This window comes from Phocoena sinus, chromosome 1 (assembly GCF_008692025.1).
Source record: "Phocoena sinus isolate mPhoSin1 chromosome 1, mPhoSin1.pri, whole genome shotgun sequence".
Taxonomy (NCBI): Eukaryota; Metazoa; Chordata; class Mammalia; order Artiodactyla; family Phocoenidae; genus Phocoena; species Phocoena sinus.
In genome coordinates, this window is record NC_045763.1 from 99,601,626 (window position 1) to 99,622,021 (window position 20,396).

Below are 20,396 nucleotides of genomic sequence, written 5' to 3' on the forward strand. Positions count from 1 at the left end.
GACAAAATACTTTTCGTAGAACACTGCTTATTAGCTATAGAGAGCTCCATGTTCTGTTACTGATTAGTAATCTGTTCTTTAATGTACACATTTTCCTGGTGGGAATTCTTTTAATGTAGAAAAATTGCATATAAATAGGTATATTTTTGATTACTCTTTTTGTGAACTAAAATTAAGAACACTTTATGCTTGAAGTTATACAGTAACTGAAAGTTATTTTTGTTTAGTTGTATAATAACTTAAAAAATATTTCTCCTTTAAACTGTAAAAAGTTAAAGAGTTGGATTCTGTAACACTAGAACACCAAGAGTAAAATTGCTAACTGTGGACTTTGCATGATAATGCTGTGTTGATACAGGAAGGTTCATTGATTCTCACAAATGTACTGCTCTGATGCAGGATGCTGATAGTGGGGAAGGCTAGCAGGGAGCAGGAAAAGGGTGTATGGGAACTCTGTACTTTCTGCTCAGTGTTGCTGTGAACCAAAAGCTGCTTTCTAAAAAATAAAGCTTATTTAAAAGGAAAAAAATTTTTAATAGTTGGTCTTGACAAAAAATACTATTTTATTTAACTATAAGACTAGCTAGAATTGTGGAGAATTTTCATGATTTTATTTCCCAAGTATGTTATGGGGGGGAAGAGACAGTGTTGTAAGAAAGCCTAGTAACCAACGATATACCCCACTGCCCCCCAAAAAGATTAACCTGCCTTTCAACAAATAAGAAAGGGTTGCTTTGGTAGCTGTTTTAGAATTTACCTTTAAATAGTGCTATAACTTTTGCTGAATTAAGTTCATCAAGCCTACTGGCAGAGCAGTTTCATTATCTGTAAATTGGAAACAAAATTGTGATATATATTGAGAAACTACAGACCTGATTCATTGTTCATTGAACATGCCCATTCACAGATTGTGCAGGTTGTTATCATATTTGTCCCGTAAGTGGTAGACAGTGAGTTTGTAGATCCACCTGTGGTGCTCCTCATCAATTCCTGATCTGACAAAGAAGCAGAGTTTAAAATAGTCTTTAAGTTAATATGTTTATTTTTAGAAGACCATGTTGCATTACTGAAATTTCCCCCAAATAAGTTGCTGGTTAAAGCTTTAACTACAAACGGAGCTCTGTACCTTGAATGCTGAAGCACTTTTCTTAATCCCTTCTTTATTAAACATTTTCCTCACAGCTAATACTTGATACTTTCTTTAGGACAACCTTCTCTTCTATAAAGCCCTGGGAAAGTAGAATTCAGTATATGAAATTTCACCTTATACACACAGCTTTTCCAAAGAAGTACCTTTTTTTAAAGTCTTGAGAACTCTATAGGTTCAGTGTTATTGTGTTCCCTTTGTCTCTTAAGAATTGCCTTTGTATTAAATTTGGGCATATTTTAGTAAAACTTTGACAACTTGGATCTGGTAAGTTGGCAAAGTTTTCTTTACCCCCCAGATATTGGCTGTTTTGAGCTGCTTTTGTGCTTTGTTTTGAAGATAATATAAATATACATACTTTATACATTTTTTTTCCATTAGAACTATATCTGTTTGTTGCAGTTTTTCTTAAATTGCAGAATATGACCATTGGCTTCTAATAATAACAGCAATCATGATTCAGAGTTTGTAGTGGTCAGAAAAATATCTAAACTCAGGATTAACAGTCCTAGCTTCTGTATTATTAATAGAATGTGTTTGAGACCTCCTGTTCTTTACTGTAGTACCAACTTGGTCTCCACCAATACAGCAAACTGCTAGAGAAAGGCTTTGTAGTTGTTAATAAGGACTTTGAGTGAAGAGGTGGGAGGAAAACAGACTGACATTTTGATGTTACATTTTCATCCCCCTCCACCCCCCACCCCCCTGCCCTGACCCTAACAGCAAGTTGAAGTAGACTGCCAACAGTGTATGCTCGAAATCCTGGATACAGCAGGAACAGTAAGGATGTTTTCTCTTTTTTTGGTGGGGGTGGGGTGGGTGGACAGATTTTCATTTGTGAACAGTGTATGGTCACCTGAATGATTTCTGTGAGTAAAAGCATTTGTTCTGATTAAGAACGTTAAGTCTCTAAATGTAGGGCTTCCTAAATTTTCTTATGTGTGTGAAACTATCTATGATGTACTTAATGCCCACATATCACTATTAAATTGTATGTTGTGCTCACCTACAGAATCTGTGTGTTGAGTTTCTTTTCCCTGTATTGAGGTAAGGATTATGCTCTTAGTGCTTTAAACGAACAAACAAAAGGAAGGTATTTTAAACACAGAATTTTAGTTAAAATAGGTATTTCTCTGGGTTTAAATAAGACTAACTCTTGACACCATGGTCATTCATTTATTTAAACAACTTTTTTTGCTTTTTATTAGCATTTTAACATCTCAGGGGACTGGTGACAGATACGTGTGTTCTGACAAAAATCTTTAGGATTATTTTGATCCTCATTTTTCACATGCTTAAATGAGTGTAATGACGTTTAGTACATTATAGGGTGCTTATAATGATCAAATGAGATAGTGATTATAAATCACTTGGCACAAAATGTCTTTTATATAGTATGAGCTCTGTGTATTTGCTTTTATTTTCATTGTCTTCATTTGTCCTCACCTTTTTAATTGTTTAATTAATTAATGATGGTTTTATTCTGCCACAATTATACTACCACAAAAAATGCACACATTAAATGATTTTCTTTTCTTTTTTTTTCTCCATATACGTAGACTTTACCTATTAGGCAATTCCTAGCTTTAAAATGGATGGTATTCTTAAATGTTTTAAGTTGTTTTAAAATTCAGCACAAATATTCCCACTATAATTTTATAAATGGTAAGAAAGCTTCAGATCAAAAAAAAACTTAAGCAGACTGGAGCAATTAGAGTACAAATTATACCATATTTTTCTATTCTTTTGTGGGAAAATGGATCTTGATTCCAGCAGGAAGCTTTGGATCACTGGAACGCCTTCTTTCTTATATCAGCTGAATTGAGACCTCCCCCTCTTGCCACTTCGTCCAACCCCCAAATTTCCTAGCTTCCGAATCAGCAATAATTGTCCTTTGTTCCCAAAGACCCCAACGGTTAAAAAAAAAAAAAATACTTTCTATTTCTTCCTTTCACAGCCTCCACAAGTGTGAGGGCATTGTTTCTTCCTCCTCTTGTCCAAATTAAAATTTTCCCCTTCTGCAGAGATCTTCCGCTTGTGCTCCCAAATACCTTGTATTTCTACCATCCTAGCACTCAGCATGCTGTGTTGTAATTTTCTGTTTACTTCTCTGTCCCCAGTGCCTTGCATAACGTTTGGAAAGTAGTTGATGCTCTTTGATCTTGTTCTAGATCACTCCTTACTCCTTGAGGATTTTTGCTTACTTTCTCCAACACTGCTTTAGTCCGAATTCTTGGTGATTTTAGTATCCAAATAGAATCTTTACAGGTAATATAGATGATCCAGTAGCTTGGCCTCTCAGTTCCTTGACCTCCACCCTGCTTCAGTCATTCATGCCCGTGTTCTTTACCCTAGACTAATGATTACCAGTAACATAATACCATCTTAAATCTCATTTTCAAGTGTCCTACTCTCTACTAACCATCTCTTGTTTCTCCATCTCGCTTCCTTTCATACCTTTCAACCTGACTGTAATCTGCAGTCTGTTAAATCTAACATCTTTGATTTTCTATCATATCCTCAACCCCCTCTTTATACAGCTTTAAGTCCATGGTCTGTCATTCATAATCAATCCCTCGGATATATCCTCAACCTTCTTGACTTTTCAGCAACCTTTGACTCAGTAGATCATTATCCTTACCTGTAAAAATTTTATTCATTTGACTTCTAGGAAACAACACTTGCTTGCTTTTCTCCCTGTATGATTCGTTACTCCTAAGTCTCCTTTCCTGATTTGTCTTCATTTCCCCAACCTCTTAATGTTGGGAGGGCCTCAGGGTTCAGTACTTGGACTTCTCTTTTCCAAAACCACTACCTTGGACATCACCTTTTGTAGCACCAAAATAATTAAAATCTGTATATAAAAAGGAGCTATATGCAGTTTTTCTAAATCACACAGAAACAAATTAAAGTGGTTAAGATTTCCGTTCTAATTCTGTAGTTGTTTCTAGTCATGTACATAGGGGACAGGAACATTCATGTCAAATTTTCCAGAAACCGTGTATCACGTCTTATGTTTCCTGTCATGATAACATGTAATAAAGAATTCAGGGCTTCCCTGGTGGCGCAGTGGTTACGAATCTGCCTGCCAATGCAGGGGACACAGGTTTGAGCCCTGGTTCAGGAAGATCCCACATGCCGCAGAGCAACTAAGCCCGTGCACTACAACTACTGAGCCTGCTTTCTGGAGCCCGCGAGCCACAACTACTGAGCCTGTGTACTGCAACTACTGAAGCCCGTGTGCCTAGAGCCCGTGCTCCACAACAAGAGAAGCCACCGCAATAAGAAGCCCGCGCACCACAACAAAGAGTAGCCCCCGCTCGCCGCAACTAGAGAAAGCCCGCATGCAGCAACGAAGACCCAACGCGGCCAAAAAATATTTATATATACATACATACATACATTAAAAAAAAATTCAGTAGCTCACTTGTGATTATTCTGATTTAAATTGTTTCAATATACATTTAAGAAGTCATATTTATAATTGCATATTTTTTATTATAGGAGCAATTTACAGCGATGAGAGATTTGTATATGAAGAATGGCCAAGGGTTTGCACTAGTATATTCTATTACAGCTCAGTCCACATTTAATGACTTACAAGACCTGAGGGAACAGATTTTACGGGTTAAGGACACAGAAGATGTAAGTATTTCTCTCTATATGTAGCATACTGCCATCTCTCTGTGGCCAAATAAAAAGTGTCCATTTTCTCTCTCAGTAGAGGATTTAGAGGGTGTTTACCATGCGCCTAAGAGCCCTGGTGACCAAAAACGTTTTTAAGCTTTCTGAATTTACCTACAGATAATATGCTGAGATGATTAGAAAAGAAGGACACGTATGTAAAGTTCTTCTTTCTCCACTGCACTTATGACCTACATAGTGCTATGTGGGTCATAAGTGGAGTGGAGAAAGAAGAATCAAAGAGTACTTGGTAGAAGAAGGGGGACTCCAGTTGGGCTTGGAAAGTTGGTAGTTATGTCAGAAACAGTGTTCAGAGAACATTATTAAGAACCGTAATGCTGTGTTCCTATTTCTAAAATTCTGTTGGTACAGTTTTTACTTAGTTTTTTCCTTTGAATTATGTTAAAGATTTTAATTAACTTACATTTTTATATTGTTTTTGTTTTAGAATTCTTTTTTTAATGTTAATTTTTTATTGTGGTAAAATATACTGTTTTAGAATTCTTATTTGATGAATAGCATCATTGTTGTTTTGCCTTTTTTCAAAGATTAAATGTATATTTTACGTTTGTTTGTCTCAGTTTTGAGCTACAGAAAGTTCCTTTTTCAAAAGTTGTATAAATTAGGATATAAAATTTCATTTGTACCTTCTTTTCTGTTTTTGTGTGTTCTCTCTCATTATTAATGGGAACATAGGCACCTGCTTAAGACCTCAACTTTGGGTAATACTGTAGGTGGGAGGAATTTGCACCATATGACTCATGACCAACCATAACCTAATGAATAGTTCTCTTTCTTCCCATGACTAATTCATCTAAGAGAGTTCTCTTTTCATAGGCAATTACATGCAAATCACTGAATTCTGGTAATGTTAATCTCTTTATCCCATGTAATAAACTAAAGATTGAGTTGTAGATGAAGACATAGCTACTCAGTGGCTGTATTTCTATTCTTTTCCTTAATATCTCACCTAAGCTAGTCTTCAGATCTAGATGTCAGTTGTAGAAGTAAAACTTATTAACGTGTTGGTCTTGCCGCTGCTATTGGCATTTTTTGGTCCTGTGAAATGAGGCACTTAAAACACACCAAGACAATGAGTATTGCAGGAGGTTCCTTTTCCTTCAGATTTTTCTACTTGGAATTCAGCCATTAGCATTAGTCCATCTGAGCATTTTGGGATTATAGTCTTAAAATAATTTAGCAGATCAGTGTTGTAGAATCTCGTCCATATTTTTTCTGTCTCTTCCCCCTCCATTTTCCCCCCAACGCACGTACGTACACCTTTTTTTAAGCACTTGATGAAGATTATAGTCCTAACTAACACATTTCAGTTGGTGGCTGGTAGTTGCTTACTTATAAAAGGCTGAGTAACAAGTATTTTAGGGCTTATTATATGATTTTTTCCTTCTCGCAGGTTCCAATGATTTTGGTTGGTAATAAATGTGACCTGGAAGATGAGCGAGTAGTTGGCAAAGAACAGGGTCAGAATTTAGCAAGACAGTGGTGTAACTGTGCCTTTTTAGAATCTTCTGCAAAGTCGAAGATCAACGTTAATGAGGTAAACTACAGCTGCTAGGCAGCACAAATAAGTGCCTTTTTAGTTTCCTTTCTTTCAAGTTAACAGCCAAAAACATTTTTTTACAAAGAAAAAGTGGTGTTCTTTTAAGTAGTCTTTTGTCTATCAATTTATGGAAAACACTAAGTAATTCCTAGAAACCATATTCCTTCTCTTATATGAAATCACTTTGTTGGCTGTGATGAGGACACTTATATTTACCTTGCTGGCAAAGAGGTGGTTTAAGTTAAAGAATATGTTTTTTAAAGTCCTGCTAAGCCTCTAAATGATAAGCCAGAAAGTGGTGTGTGAAAATTGTCACATCACCCTTGTATTATAACAATTACCTATACAGATGTGTGTAAAAAGGTTGTAAAGTCAAGTAGAAAAATAAAAAAATAGAAGTAGTTACTGTAATGAACTTACGTTGTACAGAAAGATATCGTGGAATTTGGTGTTTTGAGTCCTGCTTCCCTTTGGTGCATGACTCAAAGGGAAGAATCTGTGTGAGTGTGGATGGATACAGAACTATAATTCACTCGGTCTTTTAGGCCTGATACAGCAGGTTGCACAAGGCTTTTTTTGTCCGTGACTTAACTACTCCACTATCCTGAGAACATAGCTGGGGACAGGAATGCTTAACAAGTAAGCTTGCCTGCCTGGATGTAAAGGGCCAATAGTTTACTGGATCCCTAAAAGATTAGTGCAGTCCCCAACTGCGACCACTACATCCAAGCAAAATCTTAAGAGTTTCCTTTGCTTTTTGTTAATTTTAACATAAGCCTTTTTTTTCTTAAAAAAAAAAAAAAAAAAAGCAGAATAGGCTTCTTTCCTTTCCCAGTAGTACAGAAGTCTTCATTTGCCAGTGTGCTTGCCATTTGTAGCATCACAGATAATCAGTCAGAGTTCAGCACACTTACAACATAGATGAGAGTTAAGACTGGTTTAGGTTATCAGAGTCCTCTGGTGTGTTTTTGCTTATGATTCCTCTCTGGCCTTTGGTTCTTTTGGTCACTTTTCCTTCACTGATATTATGGTTGTAGACTATTATTTGACTTTTTAAATGACCAAATTACTTTAAACGTGTGGCACGAAGAAAATTTAAGGTTGTGGGACTTCACTGGTGGCGAGGTGGTTAAGAACCCGCCGGCCAATGCAGGGGACACGGGTTCGAGCCCCAGTCCGGGAAGATCCCACATGCCGCAGAGCAGCTGAGCCCACGCACCCACGCCCTAGAGCCCGTGCTCCACAGCAAAGAGAAGCCACCGTAATGAGAAGCCCGCGCACCACAATGAAGACCCAACGCAGCCATAAATAAACAAATAAGTTTTACAAATAATAAGTCAAAGCTTGTCTTTCAGGTAAAACCAGTTTTAATAAATAAAAATAAGAAATTCATAAATTTTATTTATTCAGCAAATATTCATTGTGTTCTTATGTTCCACTGTGTTAGGCACCAGGGTAACAGTCATTTAGACAGACACTATTCTTGCCCTCAAGAAGTTTACATCCTAATGGGGAACAAGTCCTGCTGAGATCTTCAACAACAGTTATTTGTAATTCACTGCCAAGTAAATGAAAGGAAGTATGAAATGCTTCCAGTTTCAACTTTCTCTGTTGTGGAATTACAGTTTCATAGATGTTATCCTGAAAAACATGGCTGATCATAAAATGTTGATTTTTGGTTTAGTCTCCCCCATACCACCACCAAAAAAGAAAAGAGAGAGAACTTTAAGGTAAAACACATAAACACATGAGGTAAAACAATGAGCTTGGCTAGGGGAGTAGTAGTGCACGGTCACCATCTGCAGGATGATTGGCCTTAGAGATATAGTTCCTGCTGTCCTGTGATCACCCTCACTGGTACTTGACCACCAAGTTCAGAGGGCTCGGCTGAGGTTGAGTTGGGCCAGGGTCCAGTGAGCACAGTGGACCGGAGGTATTCCTTACCTTTCAAGCATTACCTGTTTGTGGGAACTTACATGCTACTAGATCTCCCTCCTCTGGGTTTCAGTTTCCCATGCAGCAGAGGTACTTTTTCACAGTAGCCTCGTTGAAATCAACCATTGACATGAAGGTTTATAAAACAAAAATAGAAAAAAAATACAACAAAATGAAATACATTAGCTACTTAAGGTTCTTTACTCTTTTGGAAAAGATACAAACTTTATGCTAGAAATTCTTGAGAGTGTAATAATTTCTTTCTTTTAATATTTCTCTCTTGATAGCCTAATAATCCAACTGTGGAGTTTTGGGGGTAGTTAATAGTTCCTCAGACAGCTAATGCCTTGAAAATATGTGTGTGATTTCTGAGTGCCTGAAGATAGAGAGATCATACTTTCACATGATTGAACTCTTGGACTCAAGTTTGAAATCATACAGGGACATCCTGCTTAACTAAATTGCCCTCTAATTCTCTACTATCTATATCAGAGAATATATAATTTTTTAAAAAAAACTCTTGGGACTTCGCTGGAGGTCCAGTGGGTAAGACTCCATTCTCCCAATGCAGGGGGCCCAGGTTTGATTCCTGGTCGGGGAACTAGATCCCGCATGCACGCCGCAAGAAAGAAGTCCGCATGCCTCAACTTAAAAAAAAGGTCCCACATGCTGCAACGAAGATCCCACGTGCCACAGCTAAGACACGGCACAGCCAAAATAAATAAATAAGTAAAAATAAATATTTTTTTTTAAAACTCATCATTTTTGTTGTGTTTTGAAAGTAGTACATAGTTGTATCAGAATCACATCAGTCTTAATCAAGAATTAATTGTTCTTTGCTGATGCTAGAATAATAATTGGAATCAAAACATCCCGATTAAGGAATGATAGAGGGATTGAGAAATTATTCTGTGTTCCCTTTAGATTTTTCTGTAGTTCAGAAGGATGAGGAAGAACCTAGACTGAGGGCTTTCACCATATCTAACCAAATAACTATAGTTCGAACTTGCCCTCATCACTGCTGCTGTGAGGTAGGCACCGTTTGCCAAGGAAATCCTTAAGGGTAATACCACAAAACCAGTTACCATTTTGTTTAGTACCAGAAACCCATGGCTACCATGAAGAAACATGCTGTTTTGATTAATTTACTATTTTAGTTTATCCTTTTGTTATTTTTCACTTATAGATTATGCACTGAGGCTGGGGAACTAATGAGATTTTGTTTATGGCTTATGAACATTAAGTTCTTGAAGGGCTTTGGAGCTGTGAAACAGAAACTACCATTTTGTTCATAAACTCTTATGTTTTCAACTTTCTTAGAAATAAGATAATAGAATTAAATGGTTGAAAGAAAATGGGAGTGTGGGTAGGATGGACCAGAAAGAAAAGAATATAAATGAATCAATAGCTTTGGGATAAATCTGTTTATCCCAAAGGGGGGTAAATGAAGGGGTCCCCCCTTCAACAGTTAATTTAGGCTTGTAATCTTAGGACCATTATTTTTTAAATTGAAGTATAGTTTGCTGTACAATATTATATGTTATAGGTGTACAGTGTAGTGATTCATAATTTTTAAAGGTTTTACTCCATTTATAGTTATTATAAAATATTGGCTATATTCCCCATGTTGTACAATATATCGTTGTAGCTTATTTTATACCTAATAGTTGGTACCTCTTAACCCCTACCCCTATATTGCCCCTCCCCCCTTCCTCTCCCCACTGGTAACCACTAGTTTGTTCTCTGTATCTGTGAGTCTGCTTCTTTTTTGTTATATTCACTAGTTTGTTGTATTTTTTAGATTGCACATATAAATGATATCACACAATATTTGTCTTTGACTTATTTCACTTAGCATAATGCCTTCTAAGTCCATCCATGTTGCTGCAAATGGCAAAATTTCGTTCTTTTTTTTTTTTTTTTTTTTTTTTTTTTTTTTTTAATGCGTTACGCGGGCCTCTCACTGTTGTGGCCTCTCCCGTTGCGGAGGACAGGCTCCGGACGCGCAGGCTCAGCGGCCATGGCTCACGGTCCCAGCCGCTCCGCGGCATGTGGGATCCTCCCAGACCGGGGCACGAACCCGTGTCCCCTGCATCGGCAGGCGGACTCTCAACCACTGCGCCACCAGGGAAGCCCTAAAATTTCGTTCTTTATAGCAGAGTAGTATTCCATTGTATATATACACCACATCTTCTTTATCCATTCATCTGTTGATGAATGCTGCTATGAACATTGGGGTGCATGTATCTTTTTAAAAAATATTTATTTATTTACTTCTTTACTTACTTACTTACTTACTTACTTTGCCTGCGCCAGGTCTTAGTTATGGCACTAGGGATCTTTTTTTTTTAGTTGCGTCATGCGGACCTCTTAGTTGCAGCATGCATGTGGGATCTAGTTCCTGACTAGGGATCGAACCCGGGCCCCCTGAATTGGGAGCATGGAGTGTTACCCACTGGACCACCAGAGAAGTCCCATGGGGTGCATGTATCTTTTCAAATTAGTGTTTTTGGGTATTTTTGGATATATACCCAGGAGTGGAATTGCTGGGTCATATGGTAGCTCCGTTTTTTGTTTTCTTGAGAAACCTCCATACTGTTTTCCACAGTGGCTGCACCAATTTACATTCCCACCAACAGTGTAGGAGGGTTCCCTTTTCTTCACATCTTCATCAACATTTGTTATTTGTGTTCTTTTTGATAATTGCCATTCTAACAGGTGTGAGGTGATATCTCATTGTGGTTTTGATTTGCATTTCCCTGATGATGAGCGATGTTGAGCATCTTTTTATGTGCCTGTTGGCCATCTGCATTTCTTCTTTGGAAAAATGTACATTTGGCAAAATATTACTAACTGGTGAATATGGGTGAAGAAAATACATAAGTTCTTGGTACCTGCAACTTTTCTGTAAGTTTGAACTTTTTAAAAAATAAAGCAAGTATAAAGATATAAGTGAAGCATTAACTATTCTCTTAATAATTAGGTTTTTGAAGCATCAAAGATTCCACTTCACTATCTTGTTTTTTTAACTACTAATTCTTTTTACTAATTTGTTATTGAATATCTCTAAGAGCAAGTGTATTTCCCTCATTGTAAGTAGGTAAGTTGTGCTTTACCCTGACTGAAAATCAGCTGAGGCTTCTTAGAAACCTGCTGTTAAAACAAAGCAGCAAAATAGAGATCCAAGAGCAGAATAGTATTTCACAGAATCAAGATTGTTTTGTGGAACAAGGTCTCAAATATTGGTTAAATAAGTACTTTTTCTTGTTTTTATTTAGATATTTTATGACCTGGTCAGACAGATAAATAGAAAAACACCAGTGGAAAAGAAGAAGCCTAAAAAGAAATCATGTCTGCTGCTTTAGACCCACAATAAGCAGCAGCTCTGAGCCAGGTAAGATGCTAAAAGCAGAGCAGATACCTTTCTCATCCTCTTATTTGGGGTTTTCCCCAACATTAACCACTTCCCATTTCACCTCTTAGGGTATTTCCAGGCTTCTGTAATTTGTAAGTGTTTTATGTAACTTATAGATATGTTCATATACTGGATAATTTGTCTTTTTCTCCATGAGATTCTAAGCTGTCTGAGGGAGGGCAAGGATCATGTCTGTTTTACTCACCAGTACATCCCCAGTGCCTGGTACAGAATGGGTGTTCAAACAATAGTGGTTCAATGAATAGAAAGCCTTCCAAGGTCACACTGAAGTTCAAGCTAAATTGAAGTGGAACAGTGGTTTATCTGAAAATAAAAAAAATTTTTGATGAAATATTTCAAAGTGAGCACACATATATATCAGTAATAGTCATTCCTCCTCAGATGTAATCCCAGCCCTGATTCCTGACACAATGGATTAGTTTTGCCTCTCTTTGAACTTAACAGAAACAAAAACACTTAATGTGTTATTTTATGTGTGGCTTCTTTCACTCAAAAATGTTTTTGAGAATAATCCTTGTTGCATACAGCAGTAGTTTATTTTTATTGTATGACTATACTAGCAATATATTTATGTATTCTGCTGTTGATGGACATTTGGGTTCTTTCCAGGAACAAGTATGGTGCCTGTGCACTTTCTATTTTTTCTTTTTCTTTTTTTTTTTGAGATGGTCATATGGTTTTTATTCTTCAATTTGTTAATATGGTGTATCACACTGATTGATTTGCATATATTGAAGAATCTTTGCATCCCTGGGATAAATCCCACTTGATCCTGGTGTATGATCCTTTTAATGTGCTGTTGGATTCTGTTTGCTAGTATTTTGTTGAGGATCTTTGCATCTATATTCATCAGTGATATTGGTCTGTAATTTTCTCTTTTTGTAGTATCTTTGTCTGGTTTTGGTATCAGGGTGATGGTGGCCTCATAGAATGAGTTTGGGAGTGTGCCTTCCTCTGCAATGTTTTGGGAGAGTTTGAGAAGGATGGGTGTTAGCTCTTCTTTAAATGTTTGATAGAATTCACCTGTGAAGCCATCTGGTCCTGAGCTTTTGTTTGTTGGAATTTTTTTTTTTTTTTTTTTTTTTTGCACGGTACGCGGGCCTCTCACTGTTGTGGCTTCTCCCATTGCGGAGCACAGGCTCCGGATGTGCAGGCTCAGCAGCCATGGCTCATGGGCCTAGCCGCTCCACGGCATGTCGGATCTTCCCGGACCGGGGCACGAACCCGTGTCCCCTGCATCGGCAGGCGGACTCTCAACCACTGCGCCACCAGGGAAGCCCTTGTTGGAATATTTTTAATCACAGTTTCAATTTCACTACTTGTGATTGGTCTGTTCATATTTTCTATTGCTTTCTAAGAATTTGTCCATTTCTTCCAGGTTGTCCATTTTATTGGCATAGAGTTGCTTGTAGTAAGTAGTCCCTTAGGATGCTTTGTATTTCTGTGGTGTCTGTTGTAACTTCTTTTTCATTTCTAATTTTATTGACTTGAGTCCTCTCCCTCTTTTTCTTGATGAGTCTGGCTAATGGCTTATCAATTTTGTTTATCTTCTCAGAGAACCAGCTTTTAGTTTTATTGATCTTTGCTATTTTTTTCTTTGTTTCTATTTCATTTATTTCTGCTCTGAATCTTTATGATTTCTTTCCTTCTGCTAACTTTGGGTTCTGTTTGTTCTTCTTTCTCTAGTTCCTTTAGATGTAAGGTTAGATAGGTGTAAGGTAAGATTGTTTATTTGAGACTCCTCTTGTTTCTTGAGGTAGGCTTGTATAGCTATAAACTTCCCTCTTAGAACTGCTTTTGCTGCATCCCATAGGTTTTGGATCGTCGTATTTTCATTATCATTTGTTTCTAGGTATTTTTTGATTTCCTCTTTGATTTCTTCAGTGAACTCTTGGTTATTTAGTAATGTATTGTTTAGCCTCCGTGTGTTTGTATTTTTTACGTTTTTTTCCCTGTAATTGATTTCTAACCTCATAGTGTTGTGGTCAGAAAAGATGCTTGATATGATTTCAGTTTTCTTAAATTTACTGAGGCTTGATTTTGTGAGCCAAGATGTGATCTATCCTGGAGAATGTTCCATGCACACTTGAGAAGAAAGTGTAATCTGCTGTTTTGGGATGGACTGTCCTATAAATATCAATTAAATCTCTATGGTCTGTTGTGTCATTCAAAGCTTCTGTTTCCTTATTAATTTTCTGTTTGAATGATCTGTCCATTGGTGTGAGGTGTTAAAGTCCCCCACTATTACTGTGTTACTGTCAATTTCCTCTTTTATAGCTGTTAGCAGTTGCCTTATGTATTGAGGTGCTCTATGTTGGGTGCATATATATTTATAATTGTTATAGATTCTTCTTAGACTGATCCCTTGATCATTATGTAGTGTCCTTCCTTGTCTCTTGTAACATTCTTTTTTTTTTTTTTTTTTTTTTTTTTTTTTTTATGCGTTACGCGGGCCTCTCACTGTTGTGGCCTCTCCCGTTGCGGAGGACAGGCTCCAGACGCGCAGGCTCAGCGGCCATGGCTCACGGGCCCAGCCGCTCCGCGGCATGTGGGATCCTCCCAGACCGGGGCACGAACCCGCGTCCCCTGCATCGGCAGGCGGACTCTCAACCACTGCGCCACCAGGGAAGCCCCATTCTTTATTTTAAAGTCTATTTTATCTGACAATGAGTGTTGCTACTCCAGCTTTCTTTTGATTTCCATTTGCATGGAATATCTTTTTCCATCCCCTCACTTTCAGTCCCTAGGTCTGAAGTGGGTCTCTTGTAGACAGCATATATATGGGTCTTGTTTTTGTATCCATTCAGCAAGCTTGTGTCTTTTGGCTGGAGCATTTAATCCATTCACGTTTAAGGTAATTATCAATATGTATGTTCCTATGACCATTTTCTTAATTGTTTTGGGTTTGTTTTTGTAGGTCCTTTTCTTCTCTTGTGTTTCCCACTTACCGAAGTTCCTTTAGCATTTGTTGTAGAGCTGGTTTGGTGGTGCTGAATTCTCTTAGCTTTTGCTTGTCTGTAAATCTTTTGATTTCTCTGTCGAATTTGAATGAGATCCTTGCCGGGTAGAGTAATCTTGGTTGTAGGTTCTTCCCTTTCATCACTTTAAGTATATCATGCCACTCCCTTCTGGCTTGTAGAGTTTCTGCTGAGAAATCAGCTGTGAACTTTATGGGAGTTCCCTTGTATATTATTTGTCATTGTTTCCCTGCTGCTTTCAATAATTTTTCTTTGTCTTTAATTTTTGCCAATTTGATTACTGTGTGTCTCGGCATGTTTCTCCTTGGGTTTATCCTGTATGGGAGTCACTGTGCTTTCTGGACTTGGTTGGCTATTTCCTTTCCCATGTTAGGGAAGTTTTTGACTATAATCTCTTCAAATATTTTCTCTGGTCCTTTCTCTCTCTCTTCTCCTTCTGGGACCCCTCCCTATAAAGCGAATGTTGTTGCATTTAATGTTGTCCCAGAGGTCTCTTAGGTTGTCTTCATTTCTTTTCATTCTTTTTTCTTTATTCTGTTCCACAGCAGTGAATTCCACCATTCTGTCTTCCAGGCACTTACCGTTCTTCTGCCTCAGTTATTGATTCCTTCTAGTGTAGTTTTCGTTTCAGTTATTGTATTGTTCATCTCTGTTTGTTTGTTCTTTAATTCTTCTAGGTCTTTGTTAAACATTTCTTGCATCTTCTCGATCTTTGCCTTCGTTCTTTTTCCGAGGTCCTGGATCATCTTCACTATCATTATTCTGAATTCTTTTTCTGGAAGGTTGCCTATCTCCACTTCATTTAGTTGTTTTTCTGGGGTTTTTTCTTGTTCCTTCATCCGGTACATAGCCCTCTGCCTATTCATCCTGTCTATCTTTCTGTGAATGTGGTTTTTGTTCCACAGGCTTCAGGGTTGTAGTTCTTCTTGCTTCTGCTGTCTGCCCTGTGGTAGATGGAGCTGTCCTGTGCACTTTCTTGTACAAGTCTTTATGTACATGTGCATGCATTTCTGTTTGGTGTGTGTGTGTGTGTGTGTATGAATGAAATGGCCAGACTATACACTATATATGTGGTAGCTTTGGTGGATACTGCTAAGAAATTTTTCCAAGTAGTTGTACCAGTTTACACACCTACTAGCAGTTTACGAGTTCCACATCCTCCCCAGATTTGGTATTGTCAGTCTTTGTAACTTGAGACATTCTGCTGGATGTGTGTTGGTATGTCAGTGTAATTTTAGAAGTCATTTCCTCTCAGGTATGGGTTGACTTCTTTCAAATGTTTCTTCTGTAGGTCTGTAGGTAGTAGTCAACTTTAAGTACCACTTAAGTTTTCATTAAGTGAACCCATTGGAGAGAAATTAGTGGCTGCATTGAAGCTGCCTATCACGTAAGCAACCAGGCCATGTGGGACCATTTGTTTTCCTTTAATTATATATTTAAATCCCCTGAACAGTTTTTACTTACGTTCATCAACTCTGTAAACATTACCATAAAAGAATACTTCCATGGAGTGGATTTATGATGTAATTTGATGCTAATTATGGGACTGTTACTAAACTGGGTCCGCTTAGTGGAAAGTTGGTTGTGCTAAAACTCTTGTAAGTCTCTTGGGTCTGTTTAGTAGATTACATCTTCTGGAGCATCAAATTAACTAATATGTGCTTCCTCAGAGATATGAATGAAACTCTTAGGGGAAACAACTGAGTAATTGTACCCGTTTTTGAAATGAAGTAGAGGGAAAATAGACAGAAAGGAGTAAAGGTCACAGATTGCCTCTGGATAGTGAGATTTTGGAAAAACAGCTTCTGGCCAAATGCTTGCTTAGGCTTTTAGTGAAATCTTGAGTCAGTAACTATAAATCATCAGCTCCTTGAAGGTGATTATTGTTAAAGTTGATAGTATTTGTGTTTCTTTAGGTAAGGGTACAAAGGTAGAAAAAAATGAGAACTCCAGTTCCTGTTCTGAAATGTATTTAACTCTTCTACAGTTAGTTGTCTGGCTTTTTTTTTTTTTTTTTTTTTTTGGCTGCTTTGGTTCTTCGTTGCTGTGCATGGGCTTTCTCTACTTGCAGCGAGCGGGGGCTACTCTTCATTGCGGTGTGCGGGCTTCTCGTTGTGGTGGCTTCTCTTGTTGTGGAGCATGGGCTCTGGGCGTGTGGGCTTCAGTAGTTGTGGCACATGGGCTCAGTAGTTGTGGCTTGCAGGCTCTAGAGTGCGGGGCTCAGTAGTTGTGGCGCACAGGCTTCGTTGCTCCATGGCATGTAGGATCTTCCCGGACCAGGGCTTGAACCCGTGTCCCCTGCATCGGCAGGCAGAGTCTTAACCACTGCACTACCAGGGAAGCCCCTGACTGGCTCATTTTTATCATTATCTTAGCTGACCTTCGTTTAATGTCCAGTTCTCAGAAAATGTCCTTTTAGCTTATGTCTAAAGGAAGAGGTGCCATCTCCTGGCCTGTTGGGAAAATTCATTCACGTACACCCTACAGTGTCCTACTATGAGTTTTACCTTAGAGGAAAGGAATCTTGACCTAAATCTAGAAATAAGACTTTCATCCTGGTTGCATAAATTCTTAGGCTCTGATAGATAATTCAGCTTACAATATATTTAATGTTACCTGAGATCTCTGTGCATATTTTTGATAATACCAAATAATAGGTCACTTAGTAATCAGAATACTTTGCAGAGCATTTTGCTGTGATTATAGACTTGAAGTGCCACGTTGATCCCATTTAAGAAGTACTGAGATATGGAATAAATTTAAATAGCCACTATAAATGTTTTTAGTAAGAGTATGTGAACCTTAAGGGCAGCTTACCTAGGCCTAGCCATTAGGCAAAATCATACTGAAGCGTGTTAGTCTCTTTCTAATATGTCCTACTTTTGAAAACTGAGGAAAGAAATTCATCTTCAGGAAATTATTCCTTTAACCTAATTCTTTTCTGCTGAGCAGTAAACCTAACTTTGAGTCTTCTGCCCTTGAAAATGGGCATCAGCTCTTTCTGTATCATTTCTTCTTGTCCTAGCCTGAATTGGAATAGGTAACCCTAATATAAATAATCATAAAATGGTTGAATGAAGAATTTCCATTGGGAAGTTGATGCAGGCATGAGTTGTTTCCTTAGTGGAAAAGGAACCTTTAAAAATAAGATGATAATGGGGTAGAAATGAAATAATCACTGTTTTCCTCTTTACAGACAGGACTGCCAGATATATTGTGAAACACTAAGTGCAATAAAACTATTTTTTAAACATTTTTAAAGGGAGTTTAAAATAGCCTTGTTACTATATATGTTTAATATAATTTAGTTATCTAATAATGATCAGCCAAAATCATTATTTCTCTCTGTATTATTAGATATCTACTTATTTACTATCATCTTCTGACATCAAGGTTAACCATATATATCAGTATATATATATATATCTGTATCTGTTCAATGTTCTAGATTACAGGAATGAAGAACTGTTGCCTAATTGGAAAGTGCCAGCATTCCAGACTTCAAAAAATAAATCTGAAGAGGCTTCTCCTGTTTTATATATTATGTGAAGAATTTAGATCTTATATTGGTTTGCACAAGTTCCCTGGAGAAAAGAATTGCTCTGTGTATATCTCTTGGAAAATAAGACAATAGTATTTCTCCTTTGCAATAGCAGTTATAACAGATGTGAAAATAAATATACTTGACTCTAATATGATTATACAAAAGAGCATGGATGCATTTCAAATGTTAGATATTGCTACTATAATCAAATGATTTCATATTGACCTTTTTATCATGTTTCCTCCCTGTCAAGCACTAAAAAGTTGAACCATTATACTTTATATCTGTAATGATATAGATTATGAAAATTTCCCCTCAGACTCATTGCAGCAGATAACTTTTTTGAGTCATTGACTTCATTTTATATTTAAAAAATTATGAAATATCATTCTGTCATTATATTCTAATTAAAATTGTTTGTGCATAATGCTTTGGAAAAATGGGTCTTTTATAGAGAAAAATACTGGGATAACTGATTTCTATGGCTTTCAAAGCTAAAATATATAATATACTAAACCACATCTAATATTGCTTCTTGTGTTTTACTGTCAGATTAAATTACAGCTTTTATGGATGATTAAATTTTAGTACATTTTCATTTGGTTTGTGTGTTTTTGTTATTGTTTATAGATTTAAGGCCTTTATTTTATAATGATCACATTGTTTTAAATGCAGCAGTAGCTCCTTCCTGGCTGGTACCTGCAGAACACTTGGCTTTAAACCCCTAAGTAAATGGTGATTTCTCTACAAACAGACCTCGCACTTTCTGTTCTATATATATTTATTCCTATTATACAGTAAAATACATCAGACTACATACAATAGTTTTGTATATTCTCTCTTGATCTTAAAGATTGTATCTTATTGAATAAAATATCCCACTGTGTATTATTTTTATATGTAAAAAGATAAGTTTAATACTGTATCAGGGTTTAACTTTTACTACTTCAAATCTTCCACAGGTTGTAATTTCAAGGGAATCATTTTGCCATTGTTAATTTGTTGAGTATAAGTCCACCAATGAAATGTTATGTAAATATTTTCAAGTTTGCTTTATAATAGATCGAAGAATCTAAGAGAAGTGGGTAAAAGTGAAAAAGCATATAAAGGATGTGTCAGTTGCTTTTTCTTCAACTGTATATGAAGTAGTATAGTGGTAGTCATATGGAAAAGATTGCTAAGTTAAATTTTTAGCTGGCTATATAGTGGTGCTTTTCCTTTCCTTCCCAGTTATTTTTTTCTGTTTTTTACAAAAAGTGGGGCTTAAGTAGGACATGGACCTAGGGTGATATGACTTATGTACACCATAGAGGTAGAGCAAAACAGCTTGTTAGCCACTTAAGTGCTAGAGAAGGAAATAAACAAGCTTAGGAAACCCTGTGCCTTGTCCCTGAATGTTGAGGAGGAAACCAGTCCTAGAAAGTCTAAATCATTGCTCAGGGATCTAGATGCTGTCTCGTTGCAACTAGGTGTGAAGTAGTGTTCATGCCTTGTTGAGACTTCCTAGGAGTGTGGTCAGCCCCATCAGTTACTAAATTGAAATTTAAAGATCAGATTTCAAATGTAATCTCTGACCAACCTGAGAAAATGTTAAAATATTGTAAACAGAAAATTTGGAAATTGTATTCTTTTAAGTTTCTAATAAACTTAGTTACCTAATACTTACCTTCTACTGATTCAGTTATACATATGTCTGGGACTGAGGGGCCAAAAATCTCATAAATGCAATAAATTAAAAAAAAAAAAATAAGTGAAGCATTAGGGCCAGTCTGTCCAGGTCAGTGTAGCATATTTTAAGGTCCTCTAAAGTCATTCTGCTTTGAAACGCACCTCTCAAACATTCCTTTGGACTTAAAATCATAGATAAACATCTCATAAGCGAGCAAACATTTCTAAATATTACCTGTTACATAGATTGTGTCATTATTTGCCAGATTAAGTAGGAATTATTTTAAATAAGAATAACTCCCAAGTTAAAGTCTGCTTGACTAGGAGCATAACTCGATGTCCTCTGTTTTAGGACATGGTAGGAAAAGACGACAGGTACTGGATTTCTTTGTTACATCTTACACAGTCTACTTGGGATAAAGGTAGAACTGTGAAGAAAAATG

At 37.0% G+C, this 20,396-nt stretch overlaps 1 protein-coding gene across 5 annotated transcripts in view; it reads left to right on the plus strand.

Annotated features, from left to right (window-relative positions):
* The window catches only part of RAP1A (RAP1A, member of RAS oncogene family), a 74,543-nt gene extending 54,597 nt beyond the window's left edge, over positions 1-19,946 (plus strand). For 4 of the 5 annotated variants that reach the window (XM_032635954.1, XM_032635935.1, XM_032635963.1 and 1 more), the window contains 5 exons: positions 1,871-1,927; positions 4,652-4,792; positions 6,246-6,389; positions 11,606-11,721; positions 18,190-19,498. In XM_032635954.1, the coding sequence (XP_032491845.1) occupies positions 1,871-1,927; positions 4,652-4,792; positions 6,246-6,389; positions 11,606-11,692 (429 nt within the window). In that variant the 3' untranslated portion in view covers positions 11,693-11,721; positions 18,190-19,498. Of the gene's footprint in view, positions 1-1,870; positions 1,928-4,651; positions 4,793-6,245; positions 6,390-11,605; positions 11,722-18,189 lie in introns of all 5 variants that reach the window. The other variant, XM_032635970.1, reaches the window with a different exon arrangement.
* The last annotated feature ends 450 nt before the right edge of the window (positions 19,947-20,396 follow it).